We start from the raw sequence: 23,876 nt of genomic DNA on the forward strand, positions 1-23,876 counted from the left end.
AGTAATCCACTTGGGCAAGGCATGTTTGCTTCATCATGAGGGATTCGATGAAAATAATTAATGTAGGAAATATATTTGATTTTCAAAGCTATTACACTGTGTTGATTATCCAAATATTGCTGGATAGTCTGATTGAGTAAAATATGGACTTGAGGTAGCGCCAAACAAGACTACTTTATAGTGATAACCAACAACCTTTTCAAAGAAAAGGAACTGACAAAAATCTCTGTGCTCTGAGGTAATCTCTATCCGAAGTAAAGCTTTGGATATATCCTCTGTCAGGCCAAAGGGTTTCTCTCTAAACATTAAAATCACGGACTGAATTTTAGATGCAAGGCTAGGTCCTGTATATAGAAAACTGTTTAGAGACCTCAAATTAGGTCATAACCTAGATGTGGCATTAAACACTATGTGTATCAGAGTAGAAGTTGAGATTTTATGGATGAGATGATGTGGCAAGTAGTGCTCTTGGCGGTCACTAATGCTACTGGTTCAATGAAGCTGTTTGTGAAGGATGTTTTTGTACATGGCAAACAATTGAGGTTTTAAGGACAAGATGATGTGGCAAGTAGTGAATTTAGCTGTCAAAATGAGGCTCTAATGCTACCTGTTCAATGAAGCTGTTCATCTATGAGAACATGATCGGCACTAGGTGGTTGGGAGATGTAAGAGGACAGCCATATGGATCCCTGAGAGTTTGACCTAGTTCAACTTTCTGCAATCACTATTTTTCGGGAAGTGGGGTGTTTGGAGAAGAGAAGCTATTCTCCTCTCCCCGAAAAAAAAAAAAAAAAAATCAGGGCATCTTTGTATACCTACTCGGTCTTGAGGTGCCATATCGAGATCAGAAAACGTGATTAATTTGTCTGTTGAAGTAAAGGTCTTATAGGGTGTCAATACAGAATACTAGGAGTAATATTGTGGTTCCATGAAAATATAATCTGTCTTAAGAATGAAACCTACCTGTCTGGCTTATGCAATAAATGATTTAATGAGGAAAAAAAATCAGGAAATACAATTCCTAATCAAACAAACTTGAAGATTATGCAAAGATGAAATAAAATTACACAAATCTAATGTATAATTTGTAATCAAAACTAGAAAAATAATTCATCCTAGAATACGCAGCTCAAGGAAATAACCATTTCATGCAGACAGCTAATTCGTACCTGAGAATTCTACTTGTCATGCCTTCCCGAACAGACATCTAAATTTATAAGATGAACAACAGAGGGTAACTAAATAAATATTGAGTAAGAGACTTAATTAGAAAACGGGAAATGGGGATAAACTACATCACGCATGAGCTAAATAAAAATAAAAGATTAAAATAGTGAAGATAATTCTTCGCAAACTGTGATAGTGCAGCTGTAATGGTCTAATGTGAGCGTCCCAATGTAATGTCATGTCGTCTTGGACATTACTATCAGGGTTTGATTAATATCTGCCCTTAAACCCACATATCCTGATTGTCATTTGAGTGGTACGTATGTGCTTGTATTCAGTAATATTTCTTTCGGATTTCATCTTGAAAACATGCTGTTTACGTGATAGTTTCTGACGTTCACAAACCAAGAAACGGGGTCCTCATTATTTTAAAGTAAATGTTTTATTTGCTTTGGAATTTATCTCCTTATATTTTTATGATAGTTTTAGTCAAGTTAAGTAATTTATACGACTTGATTACGTTGAAGTAGTGAACTATTAGGATTTAAATTAGATACCCAATAAAACCGTTTTCTGTCTATAAAATAGATATCAAAGAAAATGAATTTTACTATAGACTAATATAGAATTTTTGATGCCCAAAAACAATGGAAATAGTTGTCTTTGGACGTACGGATCTGGAAAAGCACAGCCCTCTGATTTATTAGCGGCAATTTATTTCGGTTAGTGTTTCTAGTTCCTTGTACTTGTTATAAATCCCATAATATGCTAGTATTATTTTACAGCTGGGAAGACCTTTGGTTCCAAGAAATCCTCAGCAGAGTAGGCTACTAGACCAGTCGTCCGTGACGCCCTCTTACAGATTCTTAGCTCACAGGTATGGTAGGACCAGGAGCCCCCACAAACAGGTCAGCAAGATAGGGGATTATTAGTGACTTATAAATCTGATGTGCCATTTTCTGGGCCAAACTATACCTTCCTGGGGCCTGGCTTAGTCAGTACTACGATTAATCCTTTATCATAACGCGTATTAGCAAAAATAGGCTTAATAATCACTAGATTCTGATTGTAAGAAAAAAAATAATAAATAAAACAAACACACAAGATAGACTACTAACGTTTCCAGAGGCCGTGTAATAGTGTTTTTTTTTTTTTTTTTTTTTTTTTTTTTTTTTTTTTTTTATAAATAATTCCTAAAATAACTGTTGGATTTCCGTGATATCAAAGCAGGGAGTGCTTCATACAATGGCTTAATTTTGGGAAATACTGTGCATTACCAATTACGTTTCATTAACTTTCTTACTTAAGAAAATGAGGCTAAAGCCAGTCTTAGCCACCCACACATTCGCAAAAGTGATGACGTCCTTCAGTGACGTAGTTATAATGTTTCTTCCCTTGTACCTCCCATCCCCCGAATTGTTAAACGCCTGTTTAACTCCATAGATAATTGTCATATGACCTACCCCAAGCAATACGAAATTCTTTGTCAGTAAAAGTTCAGCATACCTGGTAATGTGATTCGTGACTTTAGAGTTTAGAGTGAGCTCACCTTGAATTACAATGAGGCAATTGTAACCGTAACTGTCTTGGAATACTAAGCAATTGCATTATGGAACACCTCCAATGTTAGTAGAAATTATTGTTTGCATCCGAGTTAAAGCAAGTTCATATTGAATCCATCATCATCATCATCATCTCGTCCTACTCCTATTGATGTAAAGGGCCTCGGTTAGATTTTGCAGTCATCTCTATCTTGAGCTTCTAATTAAATAGTTCTCCATTCATCATCATATACTTGACACTTTATAGTTCTCAGCCATGTACGCCTGGGTCTTCCAACTCTTCTAGTGCCATGTGGAGCCCAGTTGAATGTTTGGTGATCTAATCTCATTTGAATTACTGGAGGCAATTTTATGTGGAAGTGTCTTGGGATGCTATGTCTGTGCATTATAGAACACCTCCAGTGTTAGTAAAAATCATGGTTATCAGCTGAATTAAAGTAAGTTTACCTTGAGTTACAGAGAGGCTCAATTATATCTGGAACTGTGTCTGGATAGTAAGCGTTTGCATTATGGAACACCTTCAATGTTGGTCAAAACCATGTTTGTAGCCTAGTTAAAGTGAGTACACCTTGAGCTATAGTGATGCAATTGTGTCAGGAACTATCTTGGGATAATGAGTATGTACATCATGGAAAATCGTGGTTATCAGCCGCGTTAGAGTATACCTTATGTTACAGTGTGGCAACTGTATTAGAATTGTCTATATATACAATGTATGTGTATTATGGAACACCTCCAATGTTTGTCAAAATCTGGTTTGCGGCCAGATTTAAAGCAAGTTGAATTTGAGTTACAGTGAGGCAATTTCATCCAGAACTGTCACAGTATCATGATGGAACAGCTCAATCTTTATAGTCAGAATCATGGTTCGCAGCCAGATTTATAATGAGTTCACCCTAAGTTAGGACGAGGCAATTTTATCCATAACTGTCTTGGGATACTGTGTGCATCATGGAACCCCTCCAGTGCGAGTAAAAATCATTGTTACTAGCCGAGTGAAAGTAAATTGACTTGAGTTATAGACTGAAATCTTTCTACCCGGAGATAGCTACCCGAGGATAGCGTTATGTTCGGCTAGCAGTAAATAACTCTCTCGATTAGTAAGGCCAGGTATAATAACAGACGATGCTTTCGGATTTGTTTATCTGGAGGTATTTGTACACGAAAATACATAAAGAAGGTTTGTATAGTGTTTCAATGTTCACTTATCTATTGAATATATCACTATTACAGTAGTAGACGTGTGGGTGGATATATGATAGAGGCCACCTGTATGTATAGTGACGGTTGACGAAGAATAGGGCTGTTTAAGGGGCATGGCTTGTAGGTTTGGTAAGAAGGAGTGAAATTAGTTAGTATCCCTTTTTTATGCACGTTTGGGGGAGCTGACCACTCATATATAATGGTCCCGACCTGTATCGATAGGACCTTATTACTGATAATCATAATAGACCTATCACTGTATCAGTCCGTGACTGGACCCGTGGGTTTGAATGACTGCACAGACATTGAAAAAAAAAAATTCTCATTCCTACATATTATTATTATTATTATTATTATTATTATTATTACTTGCAAAGCTACACCCCTACTTGGAAATGCAGGATGCTAAGAGCCTAGGTGCTCCAATATTGAAAATACCCCAGTGAGGATAGGGAGCAAGGAAAAATAGAATATTTTGAGAACAGAAACATTAAGATAAATATCGCCTATATAAACAAAACAGGAGTAAGAGATTAAGATAGTGTGCCCGAGTGTACCTTCAATCAAGAGAACTCTACTCCAAGGTAGTTTAGGACCATGGTACAGAGGCTATGGCACTACCCAAGAATAGAGAATATTGAAGTAAAATATTGTATAATATTGTATCTAACCCATTTCAGAATTTTGCGATAGAGGGGTAAAAATGGGTAATTTTCACTTTTTTGACTTTTCTCGACTGATATACATATCTGGTTGCCAGACATAGAAACAATTTTTGCGCCACATTGAGTTGGTATAGAATTTGAGCCCCATACATAGTATAATCAGAATTATGAATAATATTGTATCTAACCCATTTCAGAATTTTGCATTAGAGGAGTAAAAATTGGTAAATTTCACTTTTTTGACATTTCTCGACTGATATACATATCTGGTTGCCAGACATAGAAACAATTTTTGCGCCACATTGAGTTGGTATAGAATTTGAGCCCCATACATAGTATAATCAGAATCATGAATAATATTGTATCTAACCCATTCCAGAATTTTGCATTAGAGGAGTAAAAATTGGTAAATTTCACTTTTTTGACATTTCTCGACTGATATACATATCTGGTTGCCAGACATAGAAACAATTTTTGCGCCACATTGAGTTGGTATAGAATTTGAGCCCCATACATAGTATAATCAGAATCATGAATAATATTGTATCTAACCCATTCCAGAATTTTGCATTAGAGGAGTAAAAATTGGTAAATTTCACTTTTTTGACATTTCTCGACTGATATACATATCTGGTTGCCAGACATAGAAACAATTTTTGCGCCACATTGAGTTGGTATAGAATTTGAGCCCCATACATAGTATAATCAGAATCATGAATAATATTGTATCTAACCCATTTCAGAATTTTGCATTAGAGGAGTAAAAATTGGTAAATTTCACTTTTTTGACATTTCTCGACTGATATACATATCTGGTTGCCAGACATAGAAACAATTTTTGCGCCACATTGAGTTGGTATAGAATTTGAGCCCCATACATAGTATAATCAGAATCATGAATAATATTGTATCTAACCCATTTCAGAATTTTGCATTAGAGGAGTAAAAATTGGTAAATTTCACTTTTTTGACATTTCTCGACTGTTATACATATCTGGTTGCCAGACATAGAAACAATTTTTGCGCCACATTGAGTTGGTATAGAATTTGAGCCCCATACATAGTATAATCAGAATCATGAATAATATTGTATCTAACCCATTCCAGAATTTTGCATTAGAGGAGTAAAAATTGGTAAATTTAACTTTTTTGACATTTCTCGACTGATATACATATCTGGTTGCCAGGCATAGAAACAATTTTTGCGCCACATTGAGTTGGTATAGAATTTGAGCCCCATACATAGTATAATCAGAATCATGAATAATATTGTATCTAACCCATTCCAGAATTTTGCATTATAGGAGTAAAAATTGGTAAATTTCACTTTTTTGACATTTCTCGACTGATATACATATCTGGTTGCCAGACATAGAAACAATTTTTGCGCCACATTGAGTTGGTATAGAATTTGAGCCCCATACATAGTATAATCAGAATCATGAATAATATTGTATCTAACCCATTCCAGAATTTTGCAATAGAGGAGTAAAAATTGGTAAATTTCACTTTTTTGACATTTCTCGACTGATATACATATCTGGTTGCCAGACATAGAAACAATTTTTGCGCCACATTGAGTTGGTATAGAATTTGAGCCCCATACATAGTATAATCAGAATCATGAATAATATTGTATCTAACCCATTCCAGAATTTTGCATTAGAGGAGTAAAAATTGGTAAATTTCACTTTTTTGACATTTCTCGACTGATATACATATCTGGTTGCCAGACATAGAAACAATTTTTGCGCCACATTGAGTTGGTATAGAATTTGAGCCCCATACATAGTATAATCAGAATCATGAATAATATTGTATCTAACCCATTCCAGAATTTTGCGATAGAGGGGTAAAAATGGGTAATTTTAACTTTTTTTACTTTTCTCGACTTCAATACATATCTGGTTGCCAGACATAGAAACAATTTTTGCGCCACATTGAGTTGGTATAGAATTTGAGCCCCATACATAGTATAATCAGAATCATGAATAATATTGTATCTAACCCATTCCAGAATTTTGCGATAGAGGGGTAAAAATGGGTAATTTTCACTTTTTTTACTTTTCTCGACTTCAATACATATCTGGTTGCCAGACATAGAAACAATTTTTGCGTCACATTGAGTTGGTATAGAATTTGAGCCCCATACATAGTATAATCAGAATCATGAATAAAATTGTATCTAACCCATTTCAGAATTTTGCATTAGAGGAGTAAAAATTGGTAAATTTCACTTTTTTGACATTTCTCGACTGATATACATATCTGGTTGCCAGACATAGAAACAATTTTTGCGCCACATTGAGTTGGTATAGAATTTGAGCCCCATACATAGTATAATCAGAATCATGAATAATATTGTATCTAACCCATTTCAGAATTTTGCATTAGAGGAGTAAAAATTGGTAAATTTCACTTTTTTGACATTTCTCGACTGTTATACATATCTGGTTGCCAGACATAGAAACAATTTTTGCGCCACATTGAGTTGGTATAGAATTTGAGCCCCATACATAGTATAATCAGAATCATGAATAATATTGTATCTAACCCATTCCAGAATTTTGCATTAGAGGAGTAAAAATTGGTAAATTTCACTTTTTTGACATTTCTCGACTGATATACATATCTGGTTGCCAGGCATAGAAACAATTTTTGCGCCACATTGAGTTGGTATAGAATTTGAGCCCCATACATAGTATAATCAGAATCATGAATAATATTGTATCTAACCCATTCCAGAATTTTGCATTAGAGGAGTAAAAATTGGTAAATTTCACTTTTTTGACATTTCTCGACTGATATACATATCTGGTTGCCAGACATAGAAACAATTTTTGCGCCACATTGAGTTGGTATAGAATTTGAGCCCCATACATAGTATAATCAGAATCATGAATAATATTGTATCTAACCCATTCCAGAATTTTGCAATAGAGGAGTAAAAATTGGTAAATTTCACTTTTTTGACATTTCTCGACTGATATACATATCTGGTTGCCAGACATAGAAACAATTTTTGCGCCACATTGAGTTGGTATAGAATTTGAGCCCCATACATAGTATAATCAGAATCATGAATAATATTGTATCTAACCCATTCCAGAATTTTGCATTAGAGGAGTAAAAATTGGTAAATTTCACTTTTTTGACATTTCTCGACTGATATACATATCTGGTTGCCAGACATAGAAACAATTTTTGCGCCACATTGAGTTGGTATAGAATTTGAGCCCCATACATAGTATAATCAGAATCATGAATAATATTGTATCTAACCCATTCCAGAATTTTGCATTAGAGGAGTAAAAATTGGTAAATTTCACTTTTTTGACATTTCTCGACTGATATACATATCTGGTTGCCAGACATAGAAACAATTTTTGCGCCACATTGAGTTGGTATAGAATTTGAGCCCCATACATAGTATAATCAGAATCATGAATAATATTGTATCTAACCCATTTCAGAATTTTGCATTAGAGGAGTAAAAATTGGTAAATTTCACTTTTTTGACATTTCTCGACTGATATACATATCTGGTTGCCAGACATAGAAACAATTTTTGCGCCACATTGAGTTGGTATAGAATTTGAGCCCCATACATAGTATAATCAGAATCATGAATAATATTGTATCTAACCCATTTCAGAATTTTGCATTAGAGGAGTAAAAATTGGTAAATTTCACTTTTTTGACATTTCTCGACTGATATACATATCTGGTTGCCAGACATAGAAACAATTTTTGCGCCACATTGAGTTGGTATAGAATTTGAGCCCCATACATAGTATAATCAGAATCATGAATAATATTGTATCTAACCCATTTCAGAATTTTGCATTAGAGGAGTAAAAATTGGTAAATTTCACTTTTTTGACATTTCTCGACTGTTATACATATCTGGTTGCCAGACATAGAAACAATTTTTGCGCCACATTGAGTTGGTATAGAATTTGAGCCCCATACATAGTATAATCAGAATCATGAATAATATTGTATCTAACCCATTCCAGAATTTTGCATTAGAGGAGTAAAAATTGGTAAATTTCACTTTTTTGACATTTCTCGACTGATATACATATCTGGTTGCCAGACATAGAAACAATTTTTGCGCCACATTGAGTTGGTATAGAATTTGAGCCCCATACATAGTATAATCAGAATCATGAATAATATTGTATCTAACCCATTCCAGAATTTTGCATTAGAGGAGTAAAAATTGGTAAATTTCACTTTTTTGACATTTCTCGACTGATATACATATCTGGTTGCCAGACATAGAAACAATTTTTGCGCCACATTGAGTTGGTATAGAATTTGAGCCCCATACATAGTATAATCAGAATCATGAATAATATTGTATCTAACCCATTCCAGAATTTTGCATTAGAGGAGTAAAAATTGGTAAATTTCACTTTTTTGACATTTCTCGACTGATATACATATCTGGTTGCCAGGCATAGAAACAATTTTTGCGCCACATTGAGTTGGTATAGAATTTGAGCCCCATACATAGTATAATCAGAATCATGAATAATATTGTATCTAACCCATTCCAGAATTTTGCATTAGAGGAGTAAAAATTGGTAAATTTCACTTTTTTGACATTTCTCGACTGATATACATATCTGGTTGCCAGGCATAGAAACAATTTTTGCGCCACATTGAGTTGGTATAGAATTTGAGCCCCATACATAGTATAATCAGAATCATGAATAATATTGTATCTAACCCATTCCAGAATTTTGCATTAGAGGAGTAAAAATTGGTAAATTTCACTTTTTTGACATTTCTCGACTGATATACATATCTGGTTGCCAGACATAGAAACAATTTTTGCGCCACATTGAGTTGGTATAGAATTTGAGCCCCATACATAGTATAATCAGAATCATGAATAATATTGTATCTAACCCATTCCAGAATTTTGCAATAGAGGAGTAAAAATTGGTAAATTTCACTTTTTTGACATTTCTCGACTGATATACATATCTGGTTGCCAGACATAGAAACAATTTTTGCGCCACATTGAGTTGGTATAGAATTTGAGCCCCATACATAGTATAATCAGAATCATGAATAATATTGTATCTAACCCATTCCAGAATTTTGCATTAGAGGAGTAAAAATTGGTAAATTTCACTTTTTTGACATTTCTCGACTGATATACATATCTGGTTGCCAGACATAGAAACAATTTTTGCGCCACATTGAGTTGGTATAGAATTTGAGCCCCATACATAGTATAATCAGAATCATGAATAATATTGTATCTAACCCATTCCAGAATTTTGCATTAGAGGAGTAAAAATTGGTAAATTTCACTTTTTTGACATTTCTCGACTGATATACATATCTGGTTGCCAGACATAGAAACAATTTTTGCGCCACATTGAGTTGGTATAGAATTTGAGCCCCATACATAGTATAATCAGAATCATGAATAATATTGTATCTAACCCATTTCAGAATTTTGCATTAGAGGAGTAAAAATTGGTAAATTTCACTTTTTTGACATTTCTCGACTGATATACATATCTGGTTGCCAGACATAGAAACAATTTTTGCGCCACATTGAGTTGGTATAGAATTTGAGCCCCATACATAGTATAATCAGAATCATGAATAATATTGTATCTAACCCATTCCAGAATTTTGCATTAGAGGAGTAAAAATTGGTAAATTTCACTTTTTTGACATTTCTCGACTGATATACATATCTGGTTGCCAGACATAGAAACAATTTTTGCGCCACATTGAGTTGGTATAGAATTTGAGCCCCATACATAGTATAATCAGAATCATGAATAATATTGTATCTAACCCATTCCAGAATTTTGCATTAGAGGCAAGAGAGCGTGCTAGAAATAGGAATGAATGGCGAGCAATTGTGACGCAGTTCCAGTAGGCCCTGCTGCTTCCTCCGGTGCCTTAGATGACCACGGAGGTAGCAGCAGTAGGGGATTCAGCATTATGAAGCTTCATCTGTGGTGGACAACGGGGGAGGGTGGGAGGGTGGGCTGTGGCACCCTAGCAGTACCAGCTGAACTCGGTTGGGTTCCTTGTCAGGCTGGGAGGAACGTAGAGAGTAGAGGTCCCCTTTTTGTTTTGTTTCATTTGTTGATGTCGGCAACCCCCCAAAATTGGGGGAGGTGCCTTGGTATATTTATGTTGTATTATTATACTGAAAAAAAAATCATCTTGACTCGGAGGTATTTACATGTGAACAGTCAAGTCATGTATTGTGAAGTTAAATATAAATTCAAATGTCCAATAATATTTTGTGGTTCAAAAAAGCACCTTTAAGTATAAAGATGGCCTTTTGATTGAAATTTATAGTCAAGGTGATTTTTGCCAGATGCCGCTGCCACCAGGTCATGACTGATGCCGCTGTCACCAGGTCACCCCAGATACTGCTGCTACCAGATCACCCCATAATATTTATTGAAGTATTATACTGAAAAAAAAATCATCCTGACTCAAAGGTATTTACATGTGAACAGTCAAGTCATGTATTGTAAAGTTAAATAAAAATTCAAATGTCCAATAATATTTTGTGGTTCAAAAAAGCACCTTTAAGTATAAAGATGGCCTTTTGATTGAAATTTATAGTCAAGGTGATTTTTGCCAGATGCCGCTGCCACCAGGTCATGCAAGATGCCACTGCCAAGAGGGCACGCCACATGCCGCTGACACCAGATCACCTCAGATGCTGCTGCTACCAGATCACCCCATAATATTTATTGAAGTATTATACTGAAAAAAAAAATCATCTTGACTCAAAAGGTATTTACATGTGAACAGTCAAGTCATATATTGTAAAGTTAAATAAAAATTCAAATGTCCAATAATATTTTTGTGGTTCAAAAAAGCACCTTTAAGTATACAGATGGCCTTTTGATTGAAATTTATAGTCAAGGTGATTTTTGCCAGATGCCGCTGCCACCAGGTCATGCAAGATGCCACTGCCAAGAGGGCACGCCACATGCCGCTGACACCAGATCACCTCAGATGCTGCTGCTACCAGATCACCCCATAATATTTATTGAAGTATTATACTGAAAAAAAAAATCATCTTGACTCAATGGTATTTACATGTGAACAGTCAAGTCATGTATTGTTAGGTTAAATATAAATTCAAATGTCCAATAATATTTTTGTGGTTAAAAAAAAAAAAACACCTTTAAGTATAAAGATGGCCTTTTGATTGAAATTTATAGTCAATGTAATTTTTGCTATAATTAAAGTACTATAATAAAAAATTATCTTGAGTTAAAATGATTTCCAAGCAAACATATGAGTCATACTGTATATTAATAGGTTAAATGTAAACTCAAATTGCCAATAACATTTCTGTCTGGCAACCAGAGATGTATTTTTTCGAGAAAAGTAAAAAAAGTGAAAATTACCCATTTTTATCCCCCAATCTGCAGAATTCTGAAATGGGTTAGATACAATATTATACAAGATTCTCATTATACTATGTATGTGGTTCAAGTTCTATACAAGCTCAATGAGTCTTCAAAATTATTTTTATGTCTGGCCACCAGATGTAGTTTAGTTGGGAAAAGTAAAAAATGTGAAAATTACTCATTTCTACCCCTTAGTCTGCAGAATTTTGAAATGGGTTATCTACAATATTATACAAGATTTGGTTTAAACTTATGTATGTGGATCAAATTATATACCAAGTCAATGCTGCGCAAAAATCATTTCTATGTCTGGCAACCAGATATGTATTTTTTTCAAGAAAAGTAAAAAATAACTTGAAAACTACCCATATTTACCCCTCAATCTGCAGAATTCTGAAATGGGTTAGATACAATATTATACATAATTTTTATTATACTACGTATGTGGTTTAATTTTTATACCATCCCAATATGTCGAAAATATTATTTCTACGTCTGACAGAGATTATTATTTTTTCAATAAAAGTAAAAAACATGAAAATTACTTATTTTTATCCCCCATTTTATGTATCTAGGAGTAATCATCAATAAAACTCTATTACCTACCAGCGAATTAACCTATTTCAGAGAGAAAACAAAAATTCGCCTCTCAGCCATAAAATGAACGGACTCCCTTAAATAAGGAGTATCAAACAGCCTCCTAAGGCTGTTCTACATTTAACAATTCAATCCCACATCGACTATGCAGCACCTACAGTCACCTCAGTGAGTGAAACTCAAAAAGCTTCCTTAGAAGTGGTACGAAACAATGTCATGAGACTCATCAGAAGCTCTCAAATATGGCGAAGACTGCTTCTAAAGAGATGAAACTAAACAAATTTTCATTTCGGCTAGGATAGATATCAGAAATTGCAGCATTATATTCAAGTCATTCAAAGCAGACAGAGACTTCTGAACAACAACCTCAATTGACACCTTATCCTTGGCAGAGGAGATTGATCCTCCAAGGACACACGCAAAGAGACTGCTGGATACACTTAGAGGAATGCAAATGCAAAATGAAGCCTATAAGAAATAAAAGCACAATGGCTACATCACTTCGGCCCCGTGGTCACCAAACCCCTTCCAGTACAACTTTACCATCCTCCCAGCAGCAAGCAAAGCTCTCTGCACGCCAGAACAACTTACAGCAGCAGCCGAAAATGCAATCGGCAACACCTACGCCTTGAACATCTGCTATACTGATGGATCACTGGATTATGATATCCTTGCAACAGCAGCAGCAGCAACAATCATTTCTCCATCAGGCTACAGAGAAAACTGGAGGCTTTCCAACCACGCCTCCACCCTGCAAACTGAGCTAGTGGCGATTGCCAAAACCCCTAGAACACTCGGCCAGTCTACCTGGATGAAATACAACAATCCACACGGATTCAAGAGGAGCCATTCGGGCTCTCAGCAAAAAAGAACCCACTGAAAATGTCTACCTAATCACAGCAATTCAGTACTGTATCTAGCATTAGGTCACCAAAGCAACAATAGGCTGATCATCCTGAATTGAATTCCAACACACTGGAATCATTGGAAATGACGAGGCCGATTACCTAGCCAAGTCTGCAATAATGTGCTAGACAATCAATATCACTTCAACATCACTGAAAACCATCAAGAATCAAAGGATAGCCTTTTACAACATGCAAAAGACAAGTGAAGTAAGGCTAGCCTTTCTTGATGGCTCCAGATTGGCCAAATGGTACATCAAAGCAACTAACCTAATCCCGTATCCTATTACAAGAAATATTCCCCGCTAAGTTGCAGTCATTATTTGCAGACTGCAACTAGGATATCTATGCAACTGGCAAATCATCATCGATATCGACAAGGCCACAGCAGCACAACAGACCGGAAAGACAACAACTGTCGGCAACTGACAGATGAACCTCTGCAACACTACCTATTGCATTGTCCAGAAACAAGCCTACTAAGACAGAACTTCAACTCTAATATTCCTGTAACTGCGACAGCAATCGTAAAACACATTATCCCTTTAAAGTCCACCCTAGGTTTTATGGGAAACTTTAAAAAATCCTTTTAGTAGGTTATTATATTGGTAAATATCAAGACCTTTTTACTCCTATGTATTTTCAAAAAAGTTTCAAAATTAGTGAAATAATTGCATGCAATAAAATATCCCATATAGGTAACTTGGGCAAGTTTAGGCGGACCATGCTCATCTCATATGGGATCGTTTGGGCCATAACGGTAAACTTTTTCATGTTTATACTAAAGTTGATTTGCCCACAAATCATATGATTATTATTGATGAATCACTTTTTTTTGTTCCAATGTATAACAGAAACACAGAGATGGCTTTACAATTTAATTAATATAAGAAATACAATATACAATACAAAACAAAAAGAGTAAAAAAATACACAAAATATAATAAAACTTACTCATAATTATAAAAATTGAAACATACAGTACACACTTACTTACAAACCTTATGAAAGGAAGCAAAGCAATTCCTACTTTTAGTGAGGCATAGGGCCACCTTGCATTCCTCGTACATCCAGCACAAATCTAGCCACGCTGGAGCGGCAGAACAACTTGTACCCCCACTTGTCAGGCTTCTTGGCTACATGCTGGTGAAGGTTACCGGCCCTTGTGCCCTTGTAGGTGACGATCACTTCAATGGAGTGGATAGGGGTCTCGGGAAATTCAGGAACTCTTTTGACCTCGGTGAAGGGGACTCTCACCTTGAAGAATCAATCTTGGGAGGCTGTGGTTGCTGCCTGGTCATTGTCGTTGAAGTGAAGGGAAGATCAAATTGACTTGAAGCGGTTCCTGGACATGAAGTCTGCAACTTGAGGACTCCTGGTCTTCACGGCCCAGAAGTCGACTATGCTAGGGAGGGAAACCAGGCCCATGTACATGATGAGGCAAAGGAAAACCATAAGATCCTCTTCTGATATGTGGAAGTTGCTACTTACATCCTTCTGTCTTGAATACAGGTTGGATTGGAACACAATGTGTTCCCACAATTCAGCTGTGAAGAACTGGGAGAAATATTCATAAGGTTCCCTCAAAAAGTCCGGCTGTGGATGAATGAAGTTTGGCAGGGACTAGATATCAATGTCGTCCTTTTTCCATTCATCAGCACAGACCTCTTATGCTCAACCTCAGCTTCCTCTTCCACAGGCATCTCCTGAGGGACAACATTGACCTTGCGAGCTGAAACAAGAATAAAGTAACATTAGTGAAACAGTAAATGAATCATGTGTGCTTGTGTTTGTGCATGCATGTGTGCTTGTGTGTGCATGCATGTGTGCTTGTGTGTGCATGCATGTGTGCTTGTGTGTGTGCATGTGGGTCTGCATGTGTGTGTGCATTGTGTGTGTGCATTGTGTGTGCTTGCGTGTGCATGTGTGAGTGCATTAATGTGTGCTTGTGTGAGAGCATGTGTGTGCATGTGTATGTCAGTGAGAATGCAAGTAAACAAATAAGTTTTAAAAATACCCATTGTTTACACACCATTTAAAGAGCAACAAAATTTAAAGAACCCTTATAACAACAAGACTTTTAAAAACAATTTTTAAAACAGATATATATCTCTCTCTCTCTCTCTCTCTCTCTCTCTCTCTCTCTCTCTCTCTCTCTCTCTCTCTCTCTCTCTCTCTCTCTCTCTCTCTCTCTCTCTCTCTCTCTCTCATACTAACCTCCAGAGATAGAAGGGTCAAAGGCATCCTCCTGAGTAAGGCCTGCGTCAGGAACATCGGTAGGGTCGTCGTCATCACTGTTAACGTCCAAAGGGCCCTCGTCCACATCACTTCCTTCGGCATCGTCAGGGGCTACCCATGGTGTACAATCCTGAATCTCCAATGCAGCATTGCGATGCCCATAAAACATATGGCTGTGAAACTGCAAAAACATAAAAAAAACAATTCTAAATTCATGTAATGGAAAAAATGTAACTTTGCCTAACAAAAACCTATCATTCAATCCCTTGTAAGTTAATAATTTACATGCACATGAACCTAACATCTCTAAATCATCACTATCATTTTTAGTAAAAATATTCAAAAATTTCTAAACCAAGCACTAAAATAAATTTGTTAGGTGTCGTATTCTATTGGCTGGTTTAACCGTTACGGTCCAAAAGGTTCCACGTGGGATGAGCGTGGTCTCTCTAAACTCGACCTAAGTATCCCGCATGTGATCAATACTTTTTTCATTAGTCACTACGACACTTCAGTAACACTAAAGCACTGCAAATCCACATCAAAAGGTAGGCTTCACTATCTCACAGTCACTGTGTACTTACCATGATTACGAAGGTTGGGGGAGTGGGCAAATCTGTGGAGGTAGCTGCGATATGTCTTGACGCTTTTCCAACCAGAGGATGCCTGAGGTGTCTTTCGAACGCCGAACAGTTTTGATGAGAGGGGCAGGCAGCTTTTGATTGGCTGATTCAAAGAGCAGAGGAGTGTAGCTATGAGTTGCCAAAGAGTAAATTTCATTCAAGCATGAACTTGTTCACCTTGAATACCACAAAGTAGGTGTTTTAAAGATCCCGCTCAGGATATTTGGACGTTGAAGTGTTATAGCCTATGTTGATAAATTCTCGGTCTTTTTCCACAGCTAACCTCCAACCCATAACGTAATACTAGCACCAGTATGAAACCTAAGTAACCCAACTTTGAAGTTACCCGTTTTTATCCATCAATCTGCAGAATTCTGAAATGGGTTAGATACAATATTATTCATGATTCTGATTATACTATGTATGGGGCTCAAATTCTATACCAACTCAATGTGACGCAAAAATTGTTTCTATGTCTGGCAACCAGATATGTATATCAGTCGAGAAATGTCAAAAAAGTGAAATTTACCAATTTTTACTCCTCTAATGCAAAATTCTGAAATGGGTTAGATACAATATTATTCATGATTCTGATTATACTATGTATGGGGCTCAAATTCTATACCAACTCAATGTGGCGCAAAAATTGTTTCTATGTCTGGCAACCAGATATGTATATCAGTCGAGAAATGTCAAAAAAGTGAAATTTACCAATTTTTACTCCTCTAATGCAAAATTCTGAAATGGGTTAGATACAATATTATTCATGATTCTGATTATACTATGTATGGGGCTCAAATTCTATACCAACTCAATGTGGCGCAAAAATTGTTTCTATGTCTGGCAACCAGATATGTATATCAGTCGAGAAATGTCAAAAAAGTGAAATTTACCAATTTTTACTCCTCTAATGCAAAATTCTGAAATGGGTTAGATACAATATTATTCATAATTCTGATTATACTATGTATGGGGCTCAAATTCTATACCAACTCAATGTGGCGCAAAAAATTGTTTCTATGTCTGGCAACCAGATATGTATATCAGTCGAGAAATGTCAAAAAAGTGAAATTTACCAATTTTTACTCCTCTAATGCAAAATTCTGGAATGGGTTAGATACAATATTATTCATGATTCTGATTATACTATGTATGGGGCTCAAATTCTATACCAACTCAATGTGGCACAAAAATTGTTTCTATGTCTGGCAACCAGATATGTATATCAGGCGAGAAAAGTAAAAAAAGTGAAAATTACCCATTTTTACCCCTCTATCGCAAAATTCTGAAATGGGTTAGATACAATATTATTCATGATTCTGATTATACTATGTATGGGGCTCAAATTCTATACCAACTCAATGTGGCGCAAAAATTGTTTCTATGTCTGGCAACCAGATATGTATATCAGTCGAGAAATGTCAAAAAAGTGAAATTTACCAATTTTTACTCCTCTAATGCAAAATTCTGGAATGGGTTAGATACAATATTATTCATGATTCTGATTATACTATGTATGGGGCTCAAATTCTATACCAACTCAATGTGGCGCAAAAATTGTTTCTATGTCTGGCAACCAGATATGTATATCAGTCGAGAAATGTCAAAAAAGTGAAATTTACCAATTTTTACTCCTCTAATGCAAAATTCTGGAATGGGTTAGATACAATATTATTCATGATTCTGATTATACTATGTATGGGGCTCAAATTCTATACCAACTCAATGTGGCGCAAAAATTGTTTCTATGTCTGGCAACCAGATATGTATATCAGTCGAGAAATGTCAAAAAAGTGAAATTTACCAATTTTTACTCCTCTAATGCAAAATTGTGGAATGGGTTAGATACAATATTATTCATGATTCTGATTATACTATGTATGGGGCTCAAATTCTATACCAACTCAATGTGGCGCAAAAATTGTTTCTATGTCTGGCAACCAGATATGTATATCAGTCGAGAAATGTCAAAAAAGTGAAATTTACCAATTTTTACTCCTCTAATGCAAAATTCTGGAATGGGTTAGATACAATATTATTCAGGATTCTGATTATACTATGTATGGGGCTCAAATTCTATACCAACTCAATGTGGCGCAAAAATTGTTTCTATGTCTGGCAACCAGATATGTATATCAGTCGAGAAATGTCAAAAAAGTGAAATTTACCAATTTTTACTCCTCTAATGCAAAATTCTGAAATGGGTTAGATACAATATTATTCATGATTCTGATTATACTATGTATGGGGCTCAAATTCTATACCAACTCAATGTGGCGCAAAAATTGTTTCTATGTCTGGCAACCAGATATGTATATCAGTGGAGAAATGTCAAAAAAGTGAAATTTACCAATTTTTACTCCTCTAATGCAAAATTCTGAAATGGGTTAGATACAATATTATTCATGATTCTGATTATACTATGTATGGGGCTCAAATTCTATACCAACTCAATGTGGCGCAAAAATTGTTTCTATGTCTGGCAACCAGATATGTATATCAGTCGAGAAATGTCAAAAAAGTGAAATTTACCAATTTTTACTCCTCTAATGCAAAATTCTGAAATGGGTTAGATACAATATTATACAATATTTTACTTCAATATTCTCTATTCTTGGGTAGTGCCATAGCCTCTGTACCATGGTCCTAAACTACCTTGGAGTAGAGTTCTCTTGATTGAAGGTACACTCGGGCACACTATCTTAATCTCTTACTCCTGTTTTGTTTATATAGGCGATATTTATCTTAATGTTTCTGTTCTCAAAATATTCTATTTTTCCTTGCTCCCTATCCTCACTGGGGTATTTTCAATATTGGAGCACCTAGGCTCTTAGCATCCTGCATTTCCAAGTAGGGGTGTAGCTTTGCAAGTAATAATAATAATAATAATAATAATAATAATAATAATAATAATAATAATATGTAGGAATGAGATTTTTTTTTCAATGTCTGTGCAGTCATTCAAACCCACGGGTCCAGTCACGGACTGATACAGTGATAGGTCTATTATGATTATCAGTAATAAGGTCCTATCGATACAGGTCGGGACCATTATATATGAGTGGTCAGCTCCCCCAAACGTGCATAAAAAAGGGATACTAACTAATTTCACTCCTTCTTACCAAACCTACAAGCCATGCCCCTTAAACAGCCCTATTCTTCGTCAACCGTCACTATACATACAGGTGGCCTCTATCATATATCCACCCACACGTCTACTACTGTAATAGTGATATATTCAATAGATAAGTGAACATTGAAACACTATACAAACCTTCTTTATGTATTTTCGTGTACAAATACCTCCAGATAAACAAATCCGAAAGCATCGTCTGTTATTATACCTGGCCTTACTAATCGAGAGAGTTATTTACTGCTAGCCGAACATAACGCTATCCTCGGGTAGCTATCTCCGGGTAGAAAGATTTCAGTCAACTCAATGTGGCGCAAAAATTGTTTCTATGTCTGGCAACCAGATATGTATATCAGTCGAGAAATGTCAAAAAAGTGAAATTTACCAATTTTTACTCCTCTAATGCAAAATTCTGAAATGGGTTAGATACAATATTATTCATGATTCTGATTATACTATGTATGGGGCTCAAATTCTATACCAACTCAATGTGGCGCAAAAATTGTTTCTATGTCTGGCAACCAGATATGTATATCAGTCGAGAAATGTCAAAAAAGTGAAATTTACCAATTTTTACTCCTCTAATGCAAAATTGTGGAATGGGTTAGATACAATATTATTCATGATTCTGATTATACTATGTATGGGGCTCAAATTCTATACCAACTCAATGTGGCGCAAAAATTGTTTCTATGTCCGGCAACCAGATATGTATATCAGTCGAGAAATGTCAAAAAAGTGAAATTTACCAATTTTTACTCCTCTAATGCAAAATTCTGGAATGGGTTAGATACAATATTATTCATGATTCTGATTATACTATGTATGGGGCTCAAATTCTATACCAACTCAATGTGGCGCAAAAATTGTTTCTATGTCTGGCAACCAGATATGTATATCAGTCGAGAAATGTCAAAAAAGTGAAATTTACCAATTTTTACTCCTCTAATGCAAAATTCTGGAATGGGTTAGATACAATATTATTCATGATTCTGATTATACTATGTATGGGGCTCAAATTCTATACCAACTCAATGTGGCGCAAAAATTGTTTCTATGTCTGGCAACCAGATATGTATATCAGTCGAGAAATGTCAAAAAAGTGAAATTTACCAATTTTTACTCCTCTAATGCAAAATTCTGAAATGGGTTAGATACAATATTATTCATGATTCTGATTATACTATGTATGGGGCTCAAATTCTATACCAACTCAATGTGGCGCAAAAATTGTTTCTATGTCTGGCAACCAGATATGTATATCAGTCGAGAAATGTCAAAAAAGTGAAATTTACCAATTTTTACTCCTCTAATGCAAAATTCTGAAATGGGTTAGATACAATATTATTCATGATTCTGATTATACTATGTATGGGGCTCAAATTCTATACCAACTCAATGTGGCGCAAAAATTGTTTCTATGTCTGGCAACCAGATATGTATATCAGTCGAGAAATGTCAAAAAAGTGAAATTTACCAATTTTTACTCCTCTAATGCAAAATTCTGAAATGGGTTAGATACAATATTATTCATGATTCTGATTATACTATGTATGGGGCTCAAATTCTATACCAACTCAATGTGGCGCAAAAATTGTTTCTATGTCTGGCAACCAGATATGTATATCAGTCGAGAAATGTCAAAAAAGTGAAATTTACCAATTTTTACTCCTCTAATGCAAAATTCTGAAATGGGTTAGATACAATATTATTCATGATTCTGATTATACTATGTATGGGGCTCAAATTCTATACCAACTCAATGTGGCGCAAAAATTGTTTCTATGTCTGGCAACCAGATATGTATATCAGTCGAGAAATGTCAAAAAAGTGAAATTTACCAATTTTTACTCCTCTAATGCAAAATTCTGAAATGGGTTAGATACAATATTATTCATGATTCTGATTATACTATGTATGGGGCTCAAATTCTATACCAACTCAATGTGGCGCAAAAATTGTTTCTATGTCTGGCAACCAGATATGTATATCAGTGGAGAAATGTCAAAAAAGTGAAATTTACCAATTTTTACTCCTCTAATGCAAAATTCTGAAATGGGTTAGATACAATATTATTCATGATTCTGATTATACTATGTATGGGGCTCAAATTCTATACCAACTCAATGTGGCGCAAAAATTGTTTCTATGTCTGGCAACCAGATATGTATATCAGTCGAGAAATGTCAAAAAAGTGAAATTTACCAATTTTTACTCCTCTAATGCAAAATTCTGAAATGGGTTAGATACAATATTATACAATATTTTACTTCAATATTCTCTATTCTTGGGTAGTGCCATAGCCTCTGTACCATGGTCCTAAACTACCTTGGAGTAGAGTTCTCTTGATTGAAGGTACACTCGGGCACACTATCTTAATCTCTTACTCCTGTTTTGTTTATATAGGCGATATTTATCTTAATGTTTCTGTTCTCAAAATATTCTATTTTTCCTTGCTCCCTATCCTCACTGGGGTATTTTCAATATTGGAGCACCTAGGCTCTTAGCATCCTGCATTTCCAAGTAGGGGTGTAGCTTTGCAAGTAATAATAATAATAATAATAATAATAATAATAATATGTAGGAATGAGAATTTTTTTTTTTCAATGTCTGTGCAGTCATTCAAACCCACGGGTCCAGTCACGGACTGATACAGTGATAGGTCTATTATGATTATCAGTAATAAGGTCCTATCGATACAGGTCGGGACCATTATATATGAGTGGTCAGCTCCCCCAAACGTGCATAAAAAAGGGATACTAACTAATTTCACTCCTTCTTACCAAACCTACAAGCCATGCCCCTTAAACAGCCCTATTCTTCGTCAACCGTCACTATACATACAGGTGGCCTCTATCATATATCCACCCACACGTCTACTACTGTAATAGTGATATATTCAATAGATAAGTGAACATTGAAACACTATACAAACCTTCTTTATGTATTTTCGTGTACAAATACCTCCAGATAAACAAATCCGAAAGCATCGTCTGCAACTACCTGGCCTTACTAGTCGATAAACATTTCTTATGTTCAGGTACTATAAATATAAAGGGTTTTGCCTATAAGAAGTCCAAAAAGTCTCCAAATTCATCATTAAGAATATAAAATCCCATAGGAAATCTAGTAGGCGGTAGTAGGAAGGATCAACTGATTGTACCCCAGGTTTATCATGTACCTGTAATATATCTAGCTTACACAAGAATGACTGGAGAACATTTTGGTATCATTAAAACTTGTGAGAGAATCTTCTGACAAGTATTGATTACCTGGTGTATTACAAGAGATTTCCAGGTTTTGTAACTCCTGTGACATGCTAAGAAAGTGAATATTCTTAACTTGTTGACGCATTTAGGGGACCCAAAACTCCTTACGTAAATGAAAAAAGAGTCGGGGTGTTACAATGAAATAATAGGCTGACAAAAACTGCAGTGGTGCTCTCAACAATATTAGGTCTTCATAATGGGACACTCTTGGGCAATGCTGAAACACGAACATCCTCTTAGACTACCGTTCCTATCAATATAAGGATTTCTTTGACAAAGAAAGATATGCGTTCATCGGAGTTGAGTGCAGTGGGCTTGCCTTTCAATATTCTAATAATATTAGGATAACTACAACTTCTGAGATTCTGATACTAGCTGTAAAGAGTTCTTGTGGAAACTTCCACGACAAATGGGGCAGTTTGTGCTCTATCCAGTGTCTGGTTATGCACAGAAGTGCTGTGTAGCTTCTCTAACTGCCTCGTTGAGAGAAGTATATTAGCAACCCTTTGGGTTTGTTGTGGGGGGGGAGTCTAATGAGACATGCATGTGTTTCCAAGTCAATAGGAAACTTGCCTTGCTCTGGTTATGATGTAGGATCAATAAACCAGGAAGGACCGTGTAGTCATGAATCAGTTTTAAGAAGGATTTTGGAAGCGACTTCATGACGCGTGGTTGGCCGTGTTTCATGTCGAGGGAACATGTTTAAGGAGTATGTTGTAGGATAACTTAATGTAAATTATTTCCTCGACTCTGTTGAGAACTTGTGGGGACGTTCTATTCTGACTGTGCCTCCATTGCAGGGCCGTGGAGGCATCGGACCACATGATAACAGAGGCATAAATATTAGGATGCAACTCTTGAATATTTGGACAAGTAAGACCCGAACAAAAGGGTGGTTAATTCAAGCTTAGGAATGGATTGGCTTTCATCCAATTATAACATGCATTTAGGAATGACGCGAGTTTTAGCAGTAAGAAGATGGCCACTCAAAGGATACACTTGGAGGGATCGGAAAAAACTTGCAATGACGCTTGACTTCCCTGATGAGAATTGTGGGGAACTTTTGTGTTCTTGAAACCCTTGTAATTCTTAATGT

General features: G+C 35.7%; 1 protein-coding gene and 1 long non-coding RNA gene across 4 annotated transcripts; one reads left to right on the forward strand and one right to left on the reverse strand.

Moving 5' to 3' along the window:
* Window positions 1-3,750: 3,750 nt before the first annotated feature.
* LOC137646023 (uncharacterized) lies at window positions 3,751-12,556 on the forward strand. The gene is made up of 4 exons (XR_011045381.1): window positions 3,751-3,909; window positions 10,962-11,088; window positions 11,235-11,389; window positions 11,537-12,556. It is a non-coding gene; the product is annotated as an uncharacterized lncRNA (long non-coding RNA).
* A 1,826-nt stretch (window positions 12,557-14,382) lies between these two features.
* LOC137646022 (uncharacterized) lies at window positions 14,383-22,558 on the reverse strand. 3 transcript variants are annotated; one of them, XM_068379152.1, is made up of 4 exons: window positions 22,447-22,558; window positions 16,340-16,752; window positions 15,735-15,936; window positions 14,383-15,249 (listed from the first exon to the last, which is right to left on the reverse strand). In XM_068379152.1, the coding sequence occupies exons 2-4, from the start codon at window positions 16,340-16,342 to the stop codon at window positions 15,101-15,103; spliced, it is 354 nt and encodes a 117-aa protein (XP_068235253.1). In that variant the 5' UTR covers window positions 16,343-16,752; window positions 22,447-22,558; the 3' UTR covers window positions 14,383-15,100. The 3 variants fall into 3 exon arrangements, with proteins under 3 accessions (XP_068235253.1, XP_068235252.1, XP_068235254.1); XM_068379151.1 differs by lacking the exon at window positions 22,447-22,558 and adding an exon at window positions 19,653-19,810; XM_068379153.1 differs by lacking the exon at window positions 22,447-22,558 and adding an exon at window positions 19,501-19,571.
* Window positions 22,559-23,876: the final 1,318 nt, after the last annotated feature.

The sequence above is a fragment of the Palaemon carinicauda genome, chromosome 8 (genome assembly GCF_036898095.1).
Source record: "Palaemon carinicauda isolate YSFRI2023 chromosome 8, ASM3689809v2, whole genome shotgun sequence".
Taxonomy (NCBI): Eukaryota; Metazoa; Arthropoda; class Malacostraca; order Decapoda; family Palaemonidae; genus Palaemon; species Palaemon carinicauda.